This window comes from Cryptomeria japonica, chromosome 7 (assembly GCF_030272615.1).
Source record: "Cryptomeria japonica chromosome 7, Sugi_1.0, whole genome shotgun sequence".
In the NCBI taxonomy this organism is placed as follows: Eukaryota; Viridiplantae; Streptophyta; class Pinopsida; order Cupressales; family Cupressaceae; genus Cryptomeria; species Cryptomeria japonica.
In genome coordinates, this window is record NC_081411.1 from 601,671,282 (window position 1) to 601,697,825 (window position 26,544).

General features: G+C 37.4%; 1 protein-coding gene across 5 annotated transcripts in view; it reads right to left on the reverse strand.

Annotated features, from left to right (window-relative positions):
- LOC131029656 (sodium/calcium exchanger NCL2) overlaps window positions 1-26,544 on the reverse strand; it is a 198,457-nt gene that overhangs the window by 127,082 nt on the left and 44,831 nt on the right. The window contains exon 1 of one of the 5 annotated variants that reach the window (XM_057960230.2): window positions 20,758-21,304. The exons of 3 other annotated variants lie outside the window; for them this stretch is intronic. In XM_057960230.2, coding sequence (XP_057816213.2) covers window positions 20,758-21,172 — 415 coding nt within the window. In that variant the 5' untranslated portion in view covers window positions 21,173-21,304. Of the gene's footprint in view, window positions 1-16,180; window positions 16,817-20,757; window positions 21,305-26,544 lie in introns of those variants that run through there. One more of the 5 variants, XM_057960227.2, reaches the window with a different exon arrangement.

The window sequence follows — 26,544 nt, forward strand, 5'->3', positions numbered from 1 at the left end:
TGAGCCGCTACCCAGAAAGATCCGATGCATAGGTAGGGAGATACGAAAAAAACCACACTTCAGCCAACACCAAACCAGCAACAAAGAAAACACTAAATACACTGAAAAACTGAAAGCACACTCTCAAAAATTCTCCAACAAACACACTGATCAGGTAGGTACTGTATTTCAAGTACGAAACTGTGCAAGCTAGGAAGCCACAACTCCTAAGCTCAAACTCAATAACCAAAATGAGACGCCCAACCTTGTAGTTATAGATTTTTGGGTCTCAAATTCAAATGAAAATGGCACCCGAATTTCCCTAATTTCATATGCGTTTCATTTTATAACCCCCTCTAAGTATGGCGTCCACTTTCTCAATCTCCCTAGTCTCACTTTCCAAAAATCACCATGTTATAACACATTAACATTACAAAGCATGAAATACATTCATTTTTTATGCCAATTGCTTAGGGAAATAAAATGTGACTTAGGATAGATGATATAATTTTTCCCTTCCTAAGTCGTTCCTCCAAAAGTTGATCAGTAAAAATAATTAAATATCAAACTTTAGGATAAAGTAATAATATTTAATTAATCAATTATAAATCAACTACCGATCATTGCAAAATCAAACTATGAACTGAGTGCAGGAAATCACTAATCTGAACTGAATTGGAGCTCTCTGCCCAAGACTGCCAAAAATAGCATTGCCTGAACAAATACTTACTAAAAATAGTAAGTCATGAAAACAACTCCAAAAAACATGTTGGTCGAACCCCGTGAATGAGCTCAGAAAACCCAAAAAAATCTCAAAATCCAATCAACTACCACCAACTTACTAAAAATAGTAAGCTCAGAAATCACTTCAGAACAAGATGCGTGTTATACCTCTGCAAAGCCCTCAAAAACCCAAAAGGAATCCACAATCGGAATCGAAGAATCCCTACCAGACAAGCATCAATTGGCTCGCGCAGTATTCCACAAAAATAGGAAACCCTAATTCTTGATTCTAGTCGGCCTACGGGTCTCAGGAATAGGCTAATGGACCAATGGTTTCTCCTTACTGAGAAGGGGACATTTTAGCCCGCCCTCCCCAAGATTGCTTGTCCACAAGCAATCGCAAGGCTGGATGCTGCAGAATTTCTTCATTCTCCCAAGTAGCATCCTCAACAGGTAAGTTCTTCCACTTCACCAAGTATTTTCTAATGGTCCTCCTCCTTAGAAAACATTCTCTAAAATCAAGAATTTCCTCTGGAATAAGCACCAACTCTCCTCCTTTATCCAAAGGAGGTAAATCAGAAGAGACCACAACTTTGTGTCCAAGCACCTTTTTGAGGCGTGAGACGTGGAAGACATTATGCACTCTACTACTCGCTAGTAGCTCCAACTCATAAGCCATTGCTCCAACTCTCCTGATGACCTTGAACAGACCATAGAGGATGACAGTTCTAATTCGGAGGGCACCTTCCCCTTCATGGAGGATCTTGATGATGTGTCACCGGATTTTTTTGAACACAATGAGGTGGTCTATTTGAGTAAGTGTTCCATTACCCAAACTATGAGAAATATAACAAAACCAAATTTGGGCACGTCGAGGAAGAAGGAGGGGCATAAGTCAAAAGCAGATAACTTCAAATTGAAAGCAAGGAAGTTGTGGACAAGGGCTCTCAGTGGACTATGGATTCTCTTCTCTCTCGAAGCAATCGAAGAGCTTAGCCATTCAGACAAAATGACCTTCTGACTGAGTTCTTTAGATACTTGTATTGCTTTTAGTGACACCTCTCTCTCTCTCTTTGAGTTTATTCCTCCCTTTACAAACTCCTCTTTGGGGTTTGCTCTCCTTTCCTCTTAGTCATCTCATGGCCTTATTTCCCTTTCAAGGGTATATAAATGCTTCCTTTTTCTTTCTTGTCTTTGCTCCCTACTCTGCAAGTCTATAGCTTCTCTTATTTTGATATTTTATTATATTTAAGTGTGGGCCCTCACTCGACAACTTATTGATCAAAAAATATATATAAATTTCAACTTCTAACACTTCTTTAGCTACTCAAGAATATATTTTTCATGTTCGAATGGGAGATCATCCTAAGATCATGTATTTGTTGTGAGAAAAGGCAAAGCCATTATTAAACATTGAATTAAATGTATGCATCATCATGAACAAACATATAATATAATATACATAAGAATGACTTTCAATATAATTGTCAATATTAATTTTGGACACATAAATAAATTCATTATAAATTATACTTATTTTTCCTAGAAACTTTTAAATAAAATTTACTTTTATTAAAATCCATTAAGCTAATTTAGTGAGGACGGAATATTAATGCTAAAGGCATTCCCTATATCAAATATGCAACCTATTGCTTAAAATCAATGGCTCAAAATTGATTAGAAGGATGGAAGACAATTGAATTGATATCAACCATATGTTTACCTTTTTATTAATTTAGAAAAATAATTATGATAAAAATTGTAAAAAAACATATTTTAATATTATTAATTAGAAAACAAATGTGCATATAAAGAAAAATACATCTTTTGCTATTTTCTTCTTTTGATAAGAATATATTTTAATATTATCTTCTTTTATTATAATATTAGCTACTTTTTTCTTCCTTGATTATTTTTTCATTAAGTTAAAATTTATTTCAATTATTTATGTTTTTAATGAAATTGGTTCATTAGAATTAAATTTATTAGTAATTATTTATTCTATTAATATTTCAATTATTGTTCAATAATTATATTTTGAATTAAAAATCTATCTCTTATTTTTTTTTTGAATAAAAGGGTAAAAACTTTATTGAAAAATTGAATCAAGAAATACAAAGAGACCCAAAGCGCCAAGGCCCCATGAAAGAACCACCAAACCAGCCCCAGATTATCCAACTTCATAACCATCCATGTCCTCAGTAAATATCTTCTGCAAGTCCTGATAGTAATCCCCGGAGAGATGCTCCCAGCCTTCAACTTTCCAATCCCTACCATGTTTCGAGGCCCACTTGGCCAAACAATCAACTACTCTATTCCATTCACGAGGGATGTGGACAAAAGACACTTGCTCCATTAAAGAGCTAATTTGGAGAATCAATTGAACAATCCCTACCAATTGCCACTGAATCCCACTCACCTTCTGCTCAGTCAATAAGTTAACAACAATTTGTGAGTCCGATTCACAAATCACCTTCCTTCGTCCCAACTCCCAAGCACGCTCAAGGGCATAGAGAATCGCAAATCCCTCCATAAAGTTGTTAGACTGCCACCCTTTATGCACCGAAAAGAGGAAAACAACCTCCCCCCTGCTATTCCTGCTAACACCACCAACTCCAGCAGGGCCTGGGTTACCCCTAGATGAGCTGTCAATGTTAATCTTTATAAGCTCATCCTGAGGGGGTATCCACCTTCCCGCCCTTTGCACCTTCTTCATGGCCCGTCTACTTCTCTTGACACAAGCTGAGGCCGGAGACAACTCTTGCAGACCAAGCCTACTCACAATATCCACCTCATCTCTACCCAAAGGAAAATTCACCTCACATTTCGCTTCCACAGTCTCCCGGATCAGTGCAATGATCCTATTCCAAACTTGTTGAACAAACAATCTGACCTCACGAAAGATCTTCCTGTTCCTCTTGAGCCAGATCTGCCACAAAATGAAGATGGGCCCAATATACCAGACAGTCTGAAGGAAGGAGGACAGAACTCCACCAGAGAATCCGCGTGGATACAAGGATGCTTCCATACCCCCCACCAATAATGCCAAATAAGCAGAGAGAAAGGGCATCTAAAGAACAGGTGTGAGGAATCTTCCTCCCCATTACCACACAAAACACAAATAGAGAACCCAGAAATCCCCGCTTGCGGATATTGTCCCAGGTAAGACATCTATTCAAAGCCAAAGTCCAAACAAAGCAATTACACTTCGGCCAAGACACATTACTCCACACCTGCTTCCACCAGCTCACCTCTCTTCCCTCAAATCTTCGGTACAACAATTCTTGATATCCACTAGCCACCGTGAACACTCCCTTAGGATTCGGAGACCAAGTCAGCCCATCCCTACCCTTTAGGGAGCTACAATGTCTACTCGCCAAAATGCCCTACAGCTCCGCACACTCTTCCTCCATCCCAACAACCGGCCACTCATCAGGAGTCTTCCACCTCTCCAAATCTAGCCGTCCACACCTATAAACAGCCTTGAAGTCACTCCCCCTTGACCATCCAGCCTCCAAAAACCTTTGGCACAAGTTCCCAAGGTTAGGGAACTAATCAAGAATGGGAGGATATCCATCCCAAGAGTCATTCCAGAAAAGGACCTCTTCCCCCCTCCTGCAAATCCAAAAGAGACCTGCCTTAATGAGAGAAGCCTCCCTCTTGAGAGTATACCAGATCGAAGAGCCCTTTCCCTCAAGCAGAAATCTAGGGATTTCCTCCATCAGGACCCTTTGCATATATTTGTTGGCAAAAATCCTAGCCCAACTTTGATCCTGCTCCACACACCACCTCCAATACAATTTAGCCGCCAGCACCTCCCCAAAAAGAACAGACTGTCTTAAACCAAGCCCCCCCGACTACTTCGGGCTACATACCAAGTCCCAATTGACAAGGCTCCATTTTGAAGAGGAAAGATTGCCTGCCCATAAGAATTGCCTAGCCAAAGAATCCAGACCCTTCAAGAACCACTTAGGAGCCACTTGAAGCATACAACGATAGATCGGAAGAGCCTGACCACCGACTGAATCAACTGAGCCCTCCCAGCAAAGGATAGCCATCTATGAGTCCAGTGTTCAACCTTCGTGCGGAATTTATCCAAGATACCCTGCCAAGAATCCCTAGGAGGGTTACCAGGAAAGATAGGAATACCCAAATAAATCAAGGGCAGGGAGCCAGCTTGGAATCTCAGGATAAGAGCAATCCTCCTTTGAATAGTTTCAGGAGTGTTGAAAAAGAGGATAGAGGATTTGTCCTCGTTGATCAGTTGGCCCGAAGCCGCAAGATAAACATCCAAGACCATACACAGATTATTAGCTTCTCTGATCCGAGCAAGCCCCATAAGAGTCGTGTCATCCACAAACTGCAAATGGGACTGCGGCTGCAAGTCATTACCCCATATCCAACCCTGAATAATACCCAGGCCCACATTATGTTTAATCAGCCTCCCCAGACCCTCAGCCATAAGAATGAATAAATAAGGGGAGAGGGGGTCCCCTGACAAAGACCCCTAGACGCACCAAACAGCTCAGTATGATCTCCATTGATAAGCATGGAGAAAGAAGTAGTCGTAACACAGCTCATAACCCACTGGATCCACTCGTCCGCAAAACCAAATGCCTTAAGGATCTTCTGAAGGAAGGACCACCGAACTCTATCATACGCCTTAGCCATATCCAGCTTGATAAACATAGCTTTTTCCTTGGAGGTTGCCATAGAGTGAATGATCTCCGTAGCAATGGTCACCCCATCCAAAATTTGACGCCCTTCCACAAACCCACTCTGCTCCTCAGAGATAACATTCCCCAAGCACTTCTTCAATCTATCCGCTATCAGCTTAGAGATGATTTTATAAATCACATTGCAAAGAGAGATGGGGCGGAATTGGCCTAACCAGTCTGCCCCCTCACACTTGGGGATAAGAGCAATGAAAGTCGCATTCAGTGCCCTAAGCATCTGCTTGTTCCTCTGGGATTCCTGCACAACCTCCAGTAGATCCAGCTTGATAATATCCCAGAATTCTTGAAAGAATTCAACTGGGAAGCCATCCGGTCCATGAGCTTTTCCTTTTCTCATGTGAAAGACAATCCTCTCAAGTTCTTCCAACAAAATAGGATACATAAGCTGCTCATTCATCTCCCTCGAGACAAGAGAAGGAATGCAAGCAAGAACCTGGTTCTCCTCCCCCGTTTCCCTCTAGGAATCCTCCCTGAAGAGGGACCGGAAAAACTGAGACGCCTCCCTAGATATCTCCTGCAAGGATAAGCACTGCTCTCCTCTATCATTAACCAGAACAGGGATGGAATTTCCATGCCTTCTAGCTTTCACTGAGTTGAAGAAGAAAGCAGTGTTCTTGTCCCCCTGCTTCAGCCAATCAATACGAGCTCTCTACTTCCACTAAATTTCTTCCCTAAGCTCCCATTCCTCTACCACCTTGACCGCCCTGCCTTCCTCCTTGAGCAAGTCCTCAGACAAACCTTGCTCTCTGATTACGCTGGTGATCCCATTCAGCACAATGTGAGTAGCTTTTTTGGCATGAAAAATGTTCCCGAAACCCTGTCGATTCCACTGTTTGAGCTGAAACTTAACAAATTGCAGCTGCTTGACAAAAGAGTACATGGCAGTGCCAAAGGCCGGCCTCCCTTTCCTCCACCACTCCACTACAAGAGCCTGCAAAGTAGGATCCCGAAGCCACATAAGTTGGAATTTGAATGAAGGTGAGTGAGCAACCCGAGCCGAAGAAGAAACCAGCTTGATGGGCTAGTGATCCGACCCTCTCCAGTCAAGAATCTCCGAACTGGTGGACCACCCCCCACCAATCCAAAAACTGGAAACCAGGAAACGATCCAACCTCTCTGCAATCCAATACTCTCCCACCCTCCTATTGTTCCAGGTGAACAAACCATTACCAGGCTTAATGTCAACAAGCTCCAGCAAGGAAATATTATCCTGAAAGAGGAAAGACGAAGGTTCCAACCTCATCACCCCCCCCCCTTCTTCTCACTCAGCTCAAGGATGGCATTGAAGTCTCCTGTCGTAATCCAAGGATGAAAAGGGGCCAGCCTTCGCATATAGGAAATATGAGACCATAAGTTTTGCTTACCCTAAAGATTAGTGGGGGCACAGATGTTAGAAAACAAAATGAATTCCCAGTCTCAAGACTGGAGATCACCCTGGATAAAGATGATCAGGAGGCAACCCACCAGACCGGGCGAAACCTTAAGGGGTTCCAAAAACAGGCCACCCCTCCAAAGGAACCGGCTGCCCCAACACACTGACATTCTCCTCGATTCCACAGCTTCGGCACCGGGCCCATCATACTCTCCACTATAAGTTTAGTTTCTTGCAAAAATATGACATCAAGCGAATGATTCCTAATCAAATCCCGAACAGCTTTTTGTCTAGGGCCACTGTTCAAGCCCCTCACATTCCATGAGATCACAATCTTTTTGGAGGATTGGAAAAGTAAGAATCCAAAGTCTTTACCGACCCTGACTCAACCAAATTCTCCCCCATCAATTTAATCTTGTCCAAATCCTTCTTTCTGCCCACCTTTGAGCTCTTCTTTGATGCACTTTTCTTAATATCTTTTTGATGCAAACCCAGATGAGTGAAAGACTTATTGCTTTTGACCCCAACCGGTTCCAACTTCAAAGCTATCGGAGAGCCCTCCCCTTCAGCCAAATTCACCTCAAACCCAAGAGTGAGTCCCAACTGAACCCCTACTGGCTGATCCATCTCCATCTGTTGGCTTCCAACCACTAGCAGGGCCTGGATAGGGTTCTCCATTACTCTTTCTGGGGCCCCTCCTAACGCACCTTGATCTAAAAGGGTTAGCCCCGGATTAACTTCTTGTTAGCCAAGGTCATCTAAGACTTCAAATCTGTTGAAGGTTTCCTCCTCCTGTCTCTCCTGCAAAGACCTCTTTTGTCCTCGGTTCCTGTTCTTTGTCTTAGCTGGGACAAAACCATCAGTACCACCAGCCTCGACAGACATAGCAACTTTCCCTTTTTCAACCCTATCTTGGCTCGGTTCCGACTGCTGAGGTTGGCGCATCACCGGTTTATATCTAGAGCACTTACGTTGTAAATGACCATACTCATGACACAACCGGCAGCGGAAAGGTAAAGTCTCATAATCTAACTGTTGAACCCAAGAATAAGATCCTGCGCACATATCTATAACATCTGGCAAGGGTTTACTAAGATCAATTTCAACACAGATACATGCAAAGGTCATTACCTTTCTCCCCAGGGTTTGCATAGAGGATCCCACTGGCTTCCCAAGCAGAGCGGCAAGCATCCGGAGCACATCTTCACGACAGCATTCCACAGGAAAATGTGGTGAACGAACCCACACAGGAACCCTATTCGGGAGCTCCTCCGAAGGGTTAAACCCCTTACCAAAGTTTGATGAACAGCCCCACCTGGTTTTAAAAATATGGACCAAGTATACAAAAGAGTCCCACAGACATTGATTGTAGAAGAAATGGAACATTCAGAAGTTGAAAGCTCCTCAGAAGATGAAAGTCTATCCGACACATCAACCAAAGGCCAGGAGGACCGAGGAACGGAAGACCAAGAGAATGTAATATGGACATTAAGGTTCGGTTGAAAGCTCCTCAGAAGATGAAAGTCTATCCGACACATCAACCGAAGGCCAGGAGGACTGAGGAACGGAAGACCAAGAGAATGTAATATGGACATTAAGGTTCGACGGATCTAAGTCCAAACAAGGATCTGGAGCAGGCTATGAATTAATTAGCCCGACAGGAGAAACTTACCTTGCCGCTCATAGATTACAATTTCCTTGCACCAACAACGTAGCTGAATATGAATCCTTGATTCACGGGTTATTGATGGCTATCTAAAAGAAAGCAAAAATACTGCAAGTATATGGAGATTCAGAAATAGCTATAAGACAAATCAGAAGGCAGTATGTCTGCCATGACAAAAGGTTGACCAGATACCGAAATCGAGTTTGGGACCTCATCGAGAGTTTCGAGGCCTTCAACATCGAATCCATATACAGGCATCAGAATCAAGTGGCTAATTCCCTTGCACAGGCCTCCAGTTCTTTGATACCATTAGCAATGGAAGGATTGAAGAAGTTCACAGTAGAGCTAACCTCAGTACCTTCAGTCCCGGACAACATCACCAATTTTCAGGTTTTCGAAGACGACAAGCACATACTGGATTTCTTGACCAACACAGATGTCTTCCTAGCTCAAATCATTGATGAAGAAGAGGTGGAGGGAGCAGAATTGGCGCTAGAAGGAGGGCGAGTACTATCATGCCTCGATCATTATCAAGCTGTTCATAGATAATCATATTCGCAAGGAGTTGTGCAGGACTTTTGTCCCTCCTCCTGCGCTCAACAGAATTGGCGCTAGAAGGAGGGGCTTGAACCACCATTAAAGGAACAGTACTATCCAGGAAATTTACCAAAAAAGAGAATACATTTCAAGCATGATCATGAATCACGATGGTGTTGCCACATGAAGGATTGAATCAAGTAGTGCAACCTAATTTGGAGATAGGCAACATTCAAGAAGATATTGTTTCAGGATTAAATCACCTAGCGTGGAACGCAAGGAGAAGCGAAGCTGAGTATAACAGAGTGAGGATCATCTTGGAACAAGAAGAAGATAGAGCTGAAGAAAACCAAAGGGCTGCCGCTAGAGAGCTTCGTAATCAAAGGAACCTGCAATAATCTCCGCAAGACAAATCTTCACGCTGGATCACATTGGTTCTTTCTCGCCCGAGAAACATCAAAGAATATTAAGGTCGACACCAGGCGTCAAAAAACTAGGCGAACTTCAGTTTACTTCAAGGTCGAAGCAAGTCAAAAGAGAAGATACTCCTAAGGAATTTGAACTAAGATTAGAAGAATCTCCTGAGTCATCACAAGCTCCGTCTCTTCAAGAACAAGTACAAGCAGCAATTCAAGCAAGCATCCAGGCGATTTCTCAACTGACAAGCCAGGCTAGTTCACCAAGTCTCTTGTCAAGCTTTCAAACTTCGAGAAGCACGATGACTCACAATGCTCCTCCTCCTGCTCATGTGCTTAACGGCGCTACTTGGCTGATCAACAACCCATCACCATTGGAATTTGCAATCTATCACGACATGCCAAAAAATCCAAAGCATTTTTGTTCCAAGTTCAATGTCAGTGATTTCAATCGTACAGCGGAGAATCATATCAAGATGTTCGAAGACCACCTTCGTAATAGACGAATCGAATATGGAGATGTAGCATGTAGGCTTTTTCCCTACTCATTGGGAGAAGAAGCGTACTTTTGGTTCATTCACTTGCCTACAGGGTCAATCAGGACCTGGGACGCAATGAAGGATGCATTTATTGCAAAGTTTGGTATACCAACCACGCCAAGCGAGCTGTATAGACAATTTGTTGAAATCCGAAGGAGAGAACATGAGCCAATCACCTCTTTCAACAATAGGTTCCACCGCGCATACACAATGTTACGACATCCCTAACTCATTGCTGACCCAAGGGAAATCTATTATGGAGCCCTAGATCATCTTACTGCCATGTTCGTGAGGACACATCCTATCCCGAATGATCTAAACGCAGCATATGCAAAGGCTATTGAAGTCAGTAAGCATATGGGACAGAATATTACTGGGTCGCTACTACATATGGGACCTGTTGCAGCACTGAATCAAATGCAAGCAGTTAGTATGGCACTGGCCAACCAGACTCCAGTTTTGAATCCCATTCCACAGGCAACATATCCTAGCGTACAGCCGGCAAACCAGTTGGTGCTTCATCCTGGTGTTCCACTTTCTCAAGCCCCACCAGCACAACCTGTGTACCTGCAAAATGCAACAAACTCATCAAGAACACAGGAAGAGAAGGATGAAATGAAAGAGTTGATTGAACAAGTCAAGAAGCTGTCAACCGAAGTGACTCATCTAAGGAATCAGAATAATCAACTCCAAAGCATGCAAAGGGTCAACCACGGCCAACATACAAACAATCAAAATTTCCAAGAAAATAATAATCAAGGTTTCAGGAACAATTATCAGGGAAATAACAACCAAGGCTTTCAGAGGAGACCATGGAATACTGCTCCTAATAATGGAAACGTGGTGATGCCGCTGGATAACCCATCAAGTTCTCAGAATCAAGAAAATCATCCAACCAGTAAAGTCTTTTTAGCAGAAGCAGCCTTGTCCAGTTGGTGTAGACTCCACAATACAAACCAGCATTCTGAGTTGCAGTGTCCTGAATTCAAAATTGCAGCTGACATATTCCAGTAGGAGATCCGTAGCAACGATCCACCTGAAAATCCGCCCACAACAGGATATGAAATGGTCCCAACTACACGGTATGATCAAGCCATGATTGTGGAAAGTTACAAATATTCACAAGAAGAAGATAACCAGGCTCAAAATGGGAGATTTCCACCAGAATCTGCTAATGGACCAATGGTACCTCCAGGTTCTCAGTTCCCACCTGCATCCACAAATGAACCCGTTAAAGACTCAGAGTATTATTTTCCACCCTTGAACAACAGTGTCCTAGTCGAAGGGATAAAGGAGGTATTCCACCAATCCTCAAGAGGCGTGAATCAAAGAGTATATCATAGAAATCAGAGAAATCAGGAACCCCTGACTACATCGATTCCTCCGAACAATTTCGCCACTCCTCCAGATCCACAGGCTAGCAATAATCCAGAGTATCCTCAGCATACGCGAGAATATAGGCAAAAGAATGTTGCACCCCCCAAGGATGATGAAATGAAGAGATTGGCCACATTGGTGCTGGAAGAACTCAAGAAGGTTAAAGTTAGCCTACCACTCTATGAGCTACTCAAGGTCTCAGAAATTAAAGATGCAGTGATTAATAATCTAAATGATTCAAACACAGTAAGGTCGAATGTTCAAAACCCGTCCAAAGATGCGGCCAACAAAGCTCAAGCTACCATCAATGTGACCCAAGGGGAAGCTGACAACAAAAAGCAATCCGAACAAGATGAATGCATGGTCCAGACCATAACCTTCCCAGCCAAAAAAGAAGATATGTTGGAAGGCAAAGTATTACTCAAAAGAGGCGAGATTAAGAAGACTCAACCCGCCATAAAAGAAAGCCTCACCACTAATCAGATTCTTCCAGAGAAAGGAGCTGCCGTTAAGAAAGATGTGGTCAAGAAAGGGAAATCTCCAAATAAGACAGATCACTCAAAAGAAGAGGGCCCAGAAAAGGATGACAATCCGAAGGTCAATGAAGTAAAACATCAAGAGCACAGTGGGGATTCCTCAGTCCTTTCCCAAGGAAAAGATGAACCGGCCCCGTTCGTGCTATCAGTCAGAATTTTTGGGAAATTATTACACAATTGCCTCTATGATTCAGGAGCTTCGAGTAATGTGATGCCCCTGGCTGTTTGTCAGAGACTAGATATTAGAGGAGATATTAGAATTTAGAGAGAAGAAAGTTATTTTGTAGCAAGATTGAGCATTGAAGAAAGAATTTCAAGCAATTGTTGTCTATTTTGGCTTTGAGATCAATAAAATATTGAAGTTATGGTGTTTTATTGCAATTCTTGTGGCTATTTTCATGGTTGTTTACTTTCTTGAATCATTCTCAGTCGAAGTTGTATTTAAATTTGAAGGACTAAGTGTTGGGCTTGATCTTTGGTGAGATTCATGTTCCAAACCACTAGCTTCTTACTGATTGTAAGAACGCCTTGTGTGGTCAACTGGAGATATTTGGATTGCTTAAACCTTCGATCATTATTGAACTACTGATATGTATCTTTATGGTAGTATCTATAATTGTTGATGATTTGAAAAATCACTAGTCACCTTAGACGATCGCATCAATTCCAGTAAAGTTGTAATTCCTTGGCAATACTGAAATTGGTAGAATCTTACCAAGTCTAGCCTACATTGAGTCATTCTTAGGATTAGATTAGAATTCATCTCTTGCAAACTCTACCTTTTGATCTTTTTGAGAACTTGTTAGTTTTAGGAAATTTTGTTCCTACAATTCGGAAACGTAAGGCCCCTTGATGAAACAGCATTCACAACGACCACTGGTGCTTATCCACACATAGAGACCCTACATCGAAGAACCTTGGAGTCATCCTGATTGATCCTTTTTCGCGACATTTTCAGCAATCAGAGGCTTTATTCAAGAGAGGATAAGGTACCCTTGGGTATTTTATTCTGTGTTTGATTGTGTACAAAATACACGTCAACAGGCCCCCAGCCCCACGGGAACTCGCTACTCATTTAGAAAGGCAGCCGAGCCGCGCAGCCTACACCCACTCGCAGACCACCGCACTTCTCCCCTCTACCCTCCGCTGCTCCCCGCACTACCCAGACCCCCCCACACTGTACACCCTCCTCCGCTCCCCCTGGACACCCTACGCAAACTCCCAATCACGAGCTAGGGCCTCGAAACCCTGGCTCGGCCCTCTGCAGAACTCGCCTACGCGACATCCCTCCCTAAAATTTGTTGAATTTTAAGTCTACTATCAAAATCTATCTCTTATTACTATATTCTTTTAAAAATATTTTTTTATAATTTTATCTTCTTTTAATCTTGTTTTCTATTAATTTATTATAAACATCTTTTTCTTACTTTTTATGAGTTAAAATTTCATTTTAATTATTTTTGTTTTCTTATAGAGTTACAAATAATAACTAAAAGATAATAGAATGAATTTAATTTATATTTTGTCTTCATTAAATTTGAATTTATTGTAGATTAATTATCTTTAAATTTTTGTTTTTATTTATATAATAAAATAAGTTTCAACTTAAAACCTAATTAAAACTTTAGAGCAAGAGATCAAAAGAGAGAAACTAACTTTTGAGTAATCATATCATGCCAACTACGTAACCCGGGGATGCATCCCAGAACTAAAATCCCTTGTCCCCGTATCAAGGACGTTTCGGGGACTTGGGGACGGCCAAGGGATGTCCCCTCGTCGTCCCCAAAATTGCAAAATTTGTGAGAAACGTCCCGAAAACTTGGGGATGACAGTGATTCTCAAAGGGGACGTCCCCCTATCCCCAACATGGTTGGAGGACGTTCCCCCATCCCCTAACTGTCTCAGGGACGGCCAGCCATCCCCCTTTTCACAACACATTAAAAAAAAAGACTCAAATGCTCAAAAAATCATTTTTTAATTTTATCATAGGTCTATAAAACTGGTTTTCACTAATATGATGGGTAAACATGTCCGAATCACTTACAAAAGAACTTAGAAATAATGAGCAGCAACCTAGTAATAAATTTCACAAACACCTAGAACTCGGTAGTGCTTAAAAAAGTGGTTGCAGGTCTACAATATTGGACTTTTCACAAATATGAAAGGTAAACAGATCTGAATCATAGCCAAAAGCACTCAGAAATATGAATAACAACTTGGGGTAGAATTTCACAAACACCCAAAACTTTATACTGCATAAAGAAGCGACTGTAGGTCATAATAGAAATGGAAGACTATCAAAATATCCTCCAACCAGAAAGAAACAATGAACTACATGCAAACAGGTGCTGGCATATTGACAATGTATTTTCAATTATGAATGCATATTGAGTTTTGACAATGAATTCTGAATTATGAATGCATTGAGTATTGACAATGAATTTTGAACACAAATGTGGTATGTTAAGGTTCTATAATGTATATATACTTGCTTTATCCATGTTTTCATATGAATATAATGTATATATACATGCTTTGTCTATTTTTCATATGAACATGTAAAATTTCCTTGTATATTTGAAATTTTCCTTTATTTTATATAGGCATCCCCTTTGCCGTCCCAAAAATTGGAAAAAAAAATTCTCGTGCCGAAAACTTGTCCGGTCGTCCCCTGTCGTCCTCGTCCTAGAAACTCGAAATAACATAGCATGCCAATAATTTAAGGATATCATGTGTCCTTGGGGAGTTATGCTCAAGGTAGAATGTCATTTGAACATTATCTCCATTTCTATCTCTCTACCCTATTTATATCTCCTTACCTCTCTTGATAACTCTCTCTTCCCCCTCTATCCTTCCCATTGTATCTATCTATAGATCTCCCTCTTTCTATCCAGGTCTATCTATGTTCCTCTCTCCTATGGCTCCATCTTTTTATCTCTCTACTTCTCCTCTAACTTCTCTTTATTTATGTACCTTTGTCCCCCTCTTTATTAATTTAAATATACTCTTCTCCTACTCTATATCTATCGCCATATCTCTCTCACTCACACACACATTTCCTTGTTTCTCCCTCACTATCTCTATCTCTATATCTCTCTCACATAGACAAGCTCATTATTTCTCCCTCCCTATCTCTACCTCTATCTTTATAATCTCTTATAAACTCATCTCTCTCTCTCTCTCTCTCTCTCTCTCTCTCTCTCTCTCTCTCTCTCTCTCTCTCTCTCTCTCTATATATATATATATATATCACTTCCTATATCTCGCTCATTGTCTCCCTCTTTCGATCTCTAATTCTCCCTCTCCCTCTTTCAATCTCCTTCCATCTCTCTCTCTCTCTCACCTCCTCATTTCTCTTTATAATCTCTTATAAACTCATCTCTCTCTCTCTCTCTCTCTCTCTCTCTCTCTCTCTCTCTCTCTCTCTCTCTATATATATATATATATATCACTTCCTATATCTCGCTCATTGTCTCCCTCTTTCGATCTCTAATTCTCCCTCTCCCTCTTTCAATCTCCTTCCATCTCTCTCTCTCTCTCACCTCCTCATTTCTCTTTATAATCTCTTATAAACTCTCTCTCTCTCTCTCTCTCTCTCTCTCTCTCTCTCTCTCTCTCTCTATATATATATATATCACTTCCTATATCTCGCTCATTGTCTCCCTCTTTCGATCTCTAATTCTCCCTCTCCCTCTTTCGATCTCCTTCCATCTCTCTCTCTCTCTCTCTCTCTCTCTCTCTGTATATCTATATTTTCCTTTATCAATATCACTCACTCATCCTCTCTATCTATTGATCTCTCTCCTCTCTCTATCTCTTTCTATCCATATCTTTCTCTACCTCTATCTTCATATCTCTCTATCTCTCTCGCTATCCCTCTCCATCTCTCTATATTTCCTTCAATCTCTCTCTCTATCCCCCTATCTATCTCTCCCTCCCTCTCTCTCTATTTCTCCTTATCTCTCCCTCCCTCATTTCCTCTCTATCCCCTATCTATCTCTTATTGCTACCTCTCTCTTTCTCCCTCTCTCTTCTTGTATATCTCTATTTCTATCTCACCCTCCTCTTCCTATATATGACTATCTTTTCCTCTCTCTCCCCATATTCCCCCCTCTCTCCACTATTTGTCTATCTCTAGTTCTCTCTACTTGTCTATCTCTTCTCCTCTCTGTCTCCTACTATCTTTATCTATCATTCTATCCCACCATGTATATATCTCTCATTCACTCAATAAAAAGAATAAGATAAAAGCGTTCTTTTGAGCGTAAAGGCACTAGGAAGGAGGGGAGGATTCCTTACCGAGAACGAGTAGGGCGTCCGGAAAAGCTCCAAGAATGGGCAAGAACAGACCTCCAATAAGACCAGGCCCCGTCACAGTCAATAGCGTCTCGCTTCCGTCGGACATAAATTTGGCTGATAAAAGCAGAAGGTAACCATATACCGCCACTAGGAATAAATTCCCCAATACCGACCTAGTGCAGGGCATGAAACCGTATGTCTCCTCACAACTGCTACTCTCTAAATCCCCATTTTTCCAACCGGTCGAAACCTTTGCTATGAATCCTTCTGTATTCTCACCATCCCCTCCATCCGACACCAGATTTGCTTCACAATCGAGTCCCGCTACCGATTTCTGCAAGAGATATCCGCCTTTCCCTGCGCCATCAACACCCGCGTATAGCAGAAGCACCATAACAATCATAAATCTTCTGATAGTATGTCTACTTAAACGCCCCATCGAATTATGAAATGATTTTGTGTCTGGTGTTAATCGTTAGTTTTAATAGCCGGCTGAGTGTACTTATAATTCTACTCCTGACCATACTTAAAAAAGGCCAAGAATGCCTGATCCATAGCGCGGGTACCCCGCGTCCAAGGCGCGTAGGTGACTGGACGAGGATGAATACATGCTTGTTAAGGATTCCGCGGTCCATTTCATCCTTCCCGCATTTCTAGTATAAGTTTTCTAAATTTTTTATTCAGTTAAAAGCTTGTGCCATTTACTGTCCATTTTTACAAATAAATTTTGAGTTCGTGGATGGCATTATGAAGAGGCCCATCTCATATCAGTGACGTACAATATTTCTCTTTCCGATCTGACAGGGTATTAGGTAGATTTTTCCCGTTTAAAAAACTCCATAAACTAATACTTAACAGAAACGTAAATGCATACGAATGACCTACAGGTTACCTCGCGCCTGTTTAGTTTCAGCAAGAATAATGTGCCACTGCAAGCATTAGATTTATTTAATTTAAGTAAATGTTTGCTGAAAACTTGAACGCGACAGAAAAACATTTGTAATCCATAAGAAACAAATGCTGGCTCGCAACAGGTGTTCAAGGTGATGTAATAATATCTAGATCACTATTTTAGTAATTTTAAAAACAACACGTTTAGCACTTACCAACCCATGTTCAATGTGGAATTACTCGTATCACCTCTCTTTTTCTTCTTCTTAGTTGAGATCTGTTTTGTAACTGGTCAATGGTACAAAAATTAATTCTCTCTCTTTTAGGATTCAATTGTGTATGTTAATTTGTTTAAAAAATTAACAGGCAATCTAATCTAAAAATTTAACAATGATTAAAAAGAAAAATCAATTTTCATTTATATTTATTAACTCATTTTTCACAAATTGTATAACATACTACACGTTCCTTTGAATGCAAGGTGGGGGCATATTTAGAATTGAAATTAAGATGAAGAGTGTGTTAATAATTATTAAGGTATTCATTTTTGGGTAGGAATAGTGTCTTTAATATTTATTCAATTGTTTTAAGAGAAACCTTTAAAGGTGTCAATAAATTTACATATCATAAATAAAAGTTAAATTGTAGAGTCGTAAAAAGATCAATTTATGTTTGTACAAGAAATCATTATAGTCAAAGAACACTACTACTAGTATTCCTATATCGATAATTACCTTGCATGTTTATTAGTTGTCAAGGAGGACTTGGAGCTGAATAATGTTGCACTCTTTCACTCTCATTACAGATGTCACAGTTTCATATACTTAGGGCATGTCCCCATGTTGTTGCTTAGCTTATTTTGGCTAGCAACTGCTGCTCAATTTTTTAATGAGCAATTTGTGGAGCAAGTGGCCCCATGGATAGTCAAATGACTGCTTATTTTTATGCAATTTCTTAAATTATTTTATAAATGAAATTATTGATAATATTTTTTACAAATAAAATTCAGAAGCAAAATTTTAGACAAGTAAATAAGAGAGCAAAAAAATATGGTGAAGCCATGTGTCTTTTTTTTTTTCAATAAGCCCCCCTCTTTTTTTCAAAGCTTAGGGCAGGTCCCCATGCGGTTGCTTAAGCTTATCACTGCTATCCAAAAATAGGAAAAGATTCTAATTTATCCTTTCCCCTTAATTAAAATTTTCCATGGGAACACTTCAATTGCTTAATTTTAAGCAAATTTTAAGCAGATTTTACATTTAGGCAGCATAATCAATTTTTGTTTACATGCATGCATAATCAATTTTTGTTTACGAATATTTGTATATCATTGTAGATGTGTCTCACCATAACAAGAAAATGGATGCTATCATAAGAAAGAAATGAAATAAGACACATCATCAAGTTGAAAATTTCATAAATATTAAAATAGACCTAACATATACCCTCCTATCTTCTTTTTCACCACATATTTTCTTTAACTTTTGCTCTTTAATTTATATATTTCCTAATTTTATGTATAATCTCAAATCCATAACTTACTTCATATTTTAGATTTGAAGTAACTCTTAAAAAACCTATTATTGATATTATTTTATTTCATTTGTGTAAACCACTTTTTTCTCTTTAACTTCTACTATTGATTTTATTTTATTTCATTTATGTAAACCGCTTTTTTCTTTTTAACTTCTATTATTGATATTATTTTATTTCATTTTATTATTAACTGTGCATAGAAGTTAAAGAGAAAAAGGTAGTTTACACAACCCAAAATGAATCTAGGTACTTTTAGGAAGCCGGTTTGCACCGAGAATACTCGGGCAAAAACAGTCAAACCGTACGATGCGTAACAGAGGGGCCCTCACCGGATAAAAAGTTGCCTGTATCATAATTATGATATAGATTTAAGTACGAGCAAAGACAGAAGTCCCATACTACTAAATTATCTTCAGCTACCAGTCCTCAAACGCACTACCTACAAAGTCAAAACTATATTTGTTGCAACTACCAGTCTTTAAACGTCCTCTTCTCCCAATTACCTCTCTAGCGTTAATTGCCCAAAATTAACAAGCTAGACGTTTTATTAAGAAGAGAAGTCCGCAGAGTTGAGTGAGAATTTTTTAACTCATTTCGAGGAGGAAGTCTAACACTTTATCAGAGAATGTAAGATAGGTAGTGCAGCTCACTATGATATATAAAGCATGTGCGCTGAATAGGAAATTTCGTACTATCGAGTTGAATAAATGGACGTTGTCTTTCTAGCAATATTCGATGAATATGCCAAAGTAGTCATTAACTAGCATCTGTACCATTAGAGGAATAAATTAATGGCTTTAAATTATTCGGTGTAAAGGAAGTTTCCCTCCCACAAATTGTTTTGGTTCTACGGACTCCGGAGTAATTAAAATCATTTAATTTTTTTATTCTATAAAATAAAAGATTTTTAACAACCACTATGTCAAAGAAGTGAATAACTAAGGGAAGAGCATCAATAGCCATCATAGTTAATTTCACGCATCTACAGATCTTAATTTTGATTTTTTAGTTGTCTTCATATGCTACTTAACTGCTTACAGCTATTGATTTGGTTTCGATGCACACTGTGGAATCAATTATGCACCCAAAGATCAAAAAGTACATATTTCAAAGTGACGGTTATTGGAACTAGTGGTGACAGTTATTGGAACTATGATATCTATTGGTGCTCTTCCCCTAATTGACCATTAACTAAAATTAATCCTACTCATCCATACTTTTTTCAGCAGACAAGATATCTTATTTTTATTGAATTTATTAATTAATTAAAAATTAGAATAAATTAACTTTTTTATTTTTTACTTAATTAATAAACATGATCAAAGGTACCTAAACCATATAATAAGATATTTGTTTCCAATAATTTCAAACAACTTATTTTATAATTTTCAAATTTAAAAAATAAAATAAGAAGTCTTCATAAAATATTGATAACCCTATTAACTTAAATTTTATACAATATAATTAATTAGGATTTGATTTCTAGCAGATAATTATGAGGCAAAACAAAATCTCCATAAGACCAAGAATCTTTAATATAAAATAAGACTATACCTAACACCTTGACACCAGTTGTTTTATATGGTAATGGGTTAACGTTGAATACAATATAAAATACGAAGTTAACGAATAGAGAAAGCCACCTGGCACTTGAAACACCTAAAACCGTGATCACGTGCCCCAAAATTCTCTTCAAGGTAGATATTTGTGAGATATTTTTCTAGAGAAATTATTATTATTTGTCAACTTAACTTTTGAAACTTAAGATCTTACAATCTCATCCTAAAACTTAAAAGCTTTTCAACAAATAAGAACATTTCAAAGCCTTCAATTTTTAACCAAACTATTTGTTTTTACATAATTATATCATATTTCCTTAAAAAAAGATCTGGTTATCCTACCATAATAACAGACTTCAAGTCTCATGTTGTTCCATAATTGCAAACTTTAAGTCTTTTCCTCACCAACTAATAACTTTCGGCTGTTTTCAGACAAAAATTCATTTTAACTCCATTTTTTCATTTCCACAGGACTGCCTTACAAAAAAAACAGCCCAAAACTCTTCCACTGGGAGGCTGAAAAGGGTAATAAAGAAGCTGAAAGCAGAAGACACTGATTTCACGCTAAAAGCAAAAGAGAAAGAAATGGCATACCTAGAATGAGCAGTGCATCCGGAAAAGCACCAAGAACAGGCAAAAGCAGGCCTCCGACGATACCAGGCCCCAAAACGACTAACAGCAGCTCGCTTCCATCAGTCATAAATTTGGCCGCCAAAAACATGAGATAACCATACACAATCAGCAGAAACAAATTCCCAACAACAGTCGTAGTGCAGGGCATGAAACCGTATGTTTCATCACAACTGCTACTTCCAAGATCCTTTCTTTCTCCACCAGAAAACACCTTGGCAATAAATCCCTCTGAAATCTTTCCCTCCACTCCATCCGACACCAGATTTGATCCGGGATCGAGTCCCGCTGCTGATTTCCTTAAAAGAAATCCGCCTTTCCCTCCGCCATGGACGACCACGCATAGCAGGAGCATGAAGGCAACCATAAATCCTTTCATGGCTGATTTAGTTAACCTTTCTTTCGAATTAGTTTGCCATGGAACTTCTGAGACATTGTGAAATATATAGCCTTTGCAGGACTAGGAGATAAATAGGTTTTGCCTCTGTTCCTTAACATTACGTGGCAGAAAAAAAAATCCAAAATCCACGTACTTAGGTTCCTAGAAGGAGAAAAATGTAAGGATCGAGTTCGGCCAGGCCCCATACCGAATGATTTAGATCTGTTTTGTACTAGTGTCCTGTCAGACAGCAAAGCAACTGTCATTCGTAGTCAACGGTGGAATAGAACTTATAAGATATTTAGGTAGGGTAAGTGACTGTAAGACTTCATAAATAGACGCCTGCTTTACATTGTCAAATTCCCGTCTCTCCAAAGTTTACATTCAAGGAGGTCATTTTGTTATTTTTTTTTGGTTTGAGGTAGATTTGTTTAGCAATCTAATATGGGAGCATGATTTGTGGATTGAATTTCTTCAACTAAGAGTCAAACACTGAGGGGTCTCCATTCCACCAATCATTCAGAGTACATCCCAACCTCATCCCTTCTATTCTACCAAAGACATTTGGGACACATCTACCTTATCCCTCCACCAAAGTCACTTGGGACACATCTACCTTATCCCTTAAGGTGCCAAGACTTGTCGTACTCAATAAGACTTGTCGTACTCAATAAGACTTGTCCTTAGTGGGTTCATTCAAACATATTCAACTTCGTACTCAATAAGACTTGTCCTTAGTGGGTTCATTCAAACACATTCAACTTCATCAGCAAACCAAAGGCCCACTAAGTGTCATTTTTCATTTGTCTACAATGTATCTACTATTTCACACTTCTTCAAACTTCACATGAAATTATCGAATCACTATGACTATCAATCAAATTGAATAAAATATAATTATATATTCTTGAAAGAACAAAACCTTTTACAAATTTCTTCCTTATGTTTTTAAAGAATATTAAAAACACCTTAGATAATCTAATGATTTGCAAAGTTATGCTAGTTCCATTTAATTTATAGTTTATTTCATGAAATTACTTAATAGCATGTATATTTTAAATGTATTTAGCTAAAATATTAAGAAAGGTATCATTTTGAATTATTCTTTAAATGTGGAAAGATATCATTTTGAGTTATTTTTAATGTAAAATTATTTCATTTATTGAAGAATTGTTTCATTTTATTGTATTTATTTGAGTTATTTTTTAGTTTTAGATTTTTTCTGTACAAAATAATGATATAAGACTTCTTGATATCATTATGTCTATCAATGTTAATTGCATAAAAGTGGTACACTCTTGTTTTAATTCTTGATTCATATTTATTTAAATTTGACCTTAACGGAGTTCTACTTACACCTAATCCTAATCATTCAACTCATTAGTACCATAGAGTTTCACATATTAATTCTAAACTATGAGATCCATGTGTCATTATCAGTCAATCTTATAGTGCTTGGATTTGATGACAAATCAATCAAGATGGACCCCAAACTTTAACTTTTCAAATTTCAAAAATTAGAGATTTCTTAAGGTACTTGTATATATTGACATTCCTTATTATCACCTCTACACTTCTCAAGATTGACCCACTGAAAATAATGGTTCTACAAAACATTTGAGTTGATAAGCATATTCAAGGCATTATTTTCTTGTACTTCAGTGAATCAATTCAATGCACACCTCATTACAATTCCCAGAATAGTGGTTTGCACTGAATCTACCATGGTTAGTTTTGCATCTTTTTCATTTAAAATTAGTGAATTTTTGTTGATCTATGGAATATTATTTTACAAATTGTAACTCCCAAGTGTTGTCTAGATGCAAATAGTTTCAAATTTTCCTATAAAATTTTGGAATGGTTGTATTGATGACCTAAATGACAACAAAAATGCTACATAGAATCATCAAGCATGGAAAGTATCACAAACATAAGACAAATCTACAAACCAATCTTCAAAATTGAAACGTCAACCCTTTATCCATCTAGCTTAATACTAAATGATTCGGGGAGGAAAATGGAGACATGTAGAAAATAAATTATTAAAATTTAAAAAGATCGCAACATATAGATATTCTTTTATGACCATTCTTGAGGTTTTGCAAATCACAAATAACAAAAATTATCAACCAAAAACACAACCATGCATCTAATAATGTTATCCACAATATTAAAACTACTAAACTTACCTTACTATATTAATTACTTCAAATAATGTTTCTTAACTACATACAATAAAAATTTAAGATCTTTAGACACATAAAAAAGATTTCCTTAAAACCTAATTACAAAAGAATTAATAAATTGTCTTACATAAGGCTCTTCAAGTTCAACCACACAAAGTAAAATCTAATTGCTAAATAACACATGAATTTATTTGTAAGTAAACACCCATCGCATAGTAAAATTTCATCCCCTACTACAAAACATTTGAAATTTGAATTCCATAATAATAAGAGAAACCCTACTAAGAACTAAGCACAAAAATAATTGAAATTGAACGAGAGAGAAGGTATAAATGCCCATGTTAATAATTAGAGTGCCTCTAAAGGTACCTAGTTTTCAATTCATATCTTATAAGTTCTAAACCTTGATTAATTTCTAAACCTACCTACAAAATAGAAAAGATTTCAAAATGCCAACATGAATTCCTACCAAATTTATGTCCCGCCACTTGAATGCTTTCAAAAAGCCTTAGTGGATGTACTAGAATTCTTTTTTTTCGGTTAGGCTCCATCACTAGCAAAATGATTAAGGAAAAGGGTCTACTCAATGCAAAATACTAGAACAAACTTGACTAGGCACATTAATTGGTTGCCACTAGTTAGTCTAAAAGGAAAACCTATATAACACTTTGGGATCACCTTAATAGAATGCCATGTGGAATCTGCGAAAAGACACGATGGGTAAAATACAAATGAAAGGGTGGACCCCTCCACTAGTTCAAAAAACTTCTAGCATCGAAAGACAATGACTAGCAAGCCATGTTAATGTGGAAATATAGCATGCATTAGCCTTTGTTGGACTGATCATAACACACCACAACATGAAGAGTGCAAAAATATCAAAACACTCCATTTGCACGATAAAATACAAAAATTCCTTTGGCAGTAAAATTTGGTCACCTATAATGAAAAATCCAACTAGAGTAAAAATTCACTACAATTAGGGTAAATTGGAAGTGTTTTTGGATGAGGAACTTAATTATACATTATTACAAAGGAGGTGCAAGGAATATACCGATAGTAAAATATATATGAAATTAATTAAGGTATAAATCAAATAATGTGAAGACTAAATTTAATAGTGATAATAATCATCTAATTAATTTCAACAAAACAAAATTTAGAGAGTAAGTTGATTGACATAAAAAAAAAATATAACTGACATTATGTAATGCAAATTTATTAAAGTAAATATTGTTATTCTTAGTTTTAAATTTTCCATGCATCAAGTGAATTTCTATAGAATGAATGGTGTTTCAAAATAAAGATTTTATGTTCAAGAAAATTTGGAGTTCAACTATTAGAGGACTACATAATTTTAGCTATTTGAACAATTCTCCAAGTTCTTGTAGTTGAAAGGTCTAAAACAATACAATTATAATTTTGATATTAAAGAATATAACATTTAGGAATTTAGCTTCATCTATGTTTGGAAGAAGATCCAAAAGACAAATGAAAAAGACCAAAAATATAGATCAAGTGTAAGAGAAGCTTTTGTTGAAAAGTATTCATAAACAACTTTGGCTATACCTAAAAATTTTGTCTATGATAATTTTATTTAAGATTAAAATTGAAGAAAGTGAATAACAAATAATACAAATCCCACAATATAAATTAATAAATTGCATCATCCTAAACAAAAATTTTAAAAAATAATAAATTAATAAATATTTTGTATTATATTATGTTATTTATTTTAATAATGTGAGCATACTTAATTTTATCGAATTATACAAAATTTAACAAAAACGCTTTAAACATTTATTAATGGTTACAATTATGTATGTGGGTGATTTTAAAATAAAAAGATCTAAGTTGAGTTTCATTTTTTTTTGTTAGTCTTCCAACTAACATAAGCCTATTTTTAAAATCACAAAATAGAAAATAGATATATCGTCTTTAACCTATTGAATATTTAAAATCTTTTATTCTTCACTTAAAGTTCTTTGTAAAAATTAAAAAAAAATTCCTCTATGTAAAATTAATATGGTAAAATTACTTTTTTCCCCTCAATCTAAGATTTGTAATCTAGAATTTTCCTCATGAAAATATTTAAGTTGAAATTTACTTTTGTTGGTATTTATTAGTATGTATTAATATTAAATTATATTATGCTCTAATAGATTTATATTCATATATATTGTTTTATATCATGTAAAACTAAACTCTATTATATATCAACAACAAAAATGGCAATTATTTAAGTGTTGCTCTCATACCCAATTTTTACAAATGAATGTAAATGGAGATAGACTAAAACATTAGAATTCATAATTTTAAAATCATGTGTATATACTATTTTTCCATTAATTATAATTAATTAATACATACCTTTTAAAAATGTACCTAAAAAATTAATGCATACAATTTTAATTTTTATGAACCAACCCCTTACCCCAAAATAGGCCCAATACATATTTTACCTCAACAATCATATTACATTTGTAGGTTCACCATCAAAACATATTGCCACTTTAACTCTTATATTTAATGTGTGGTCTAGTGAAGCCCTAATATATCATTGGCTTTTGTTAACTGCCAAATTGCCACTTTAACTCTTAAATTTAATATGGGGTCTAGTGAAGCCCTAATATATCATTGGCTTTTGTTAACTGCATTTGCTTTGGCAAGTACATCTGGGCTTCATCAAAAAAATAAAAGCTCTCCACCAAGAAGAATAAAAAATAGAAATATGTATTGTTCAAAACTAACAATTAGCCTTCGAAGAAGAATCATAACTACCTAAAACTACAAACTTCATCCATATTTTTGACCTAGATTATATTTAACAATCAATATTTGATCCACACAAAAATGAAAAAAATATTATATGAGTTAAATGTTACAAAAAGACCTTAAGTTAGCTTCTTTTAAAATTCTACGATTATTTCACCTAAAGCCAAGAAGACTAAACCTAGCTTTAGATCCACGTGAAAACATAAAAGAAGAAAGATAGAAGCTAAGAAATTACATTTTGAAAGTCCTAATATACTTAAAAGTGGTTGTGAATTGATCATGTAAGCCCTTATTTCCTAGAATAATAAAAAGTTACTATCAACAAAAGTCTAACTTTACTTTATTTTCACAAAATTTTAAATATAATAATGATTTCTTTTTCTTTTTTATATTATTATAATAGATTGAAAT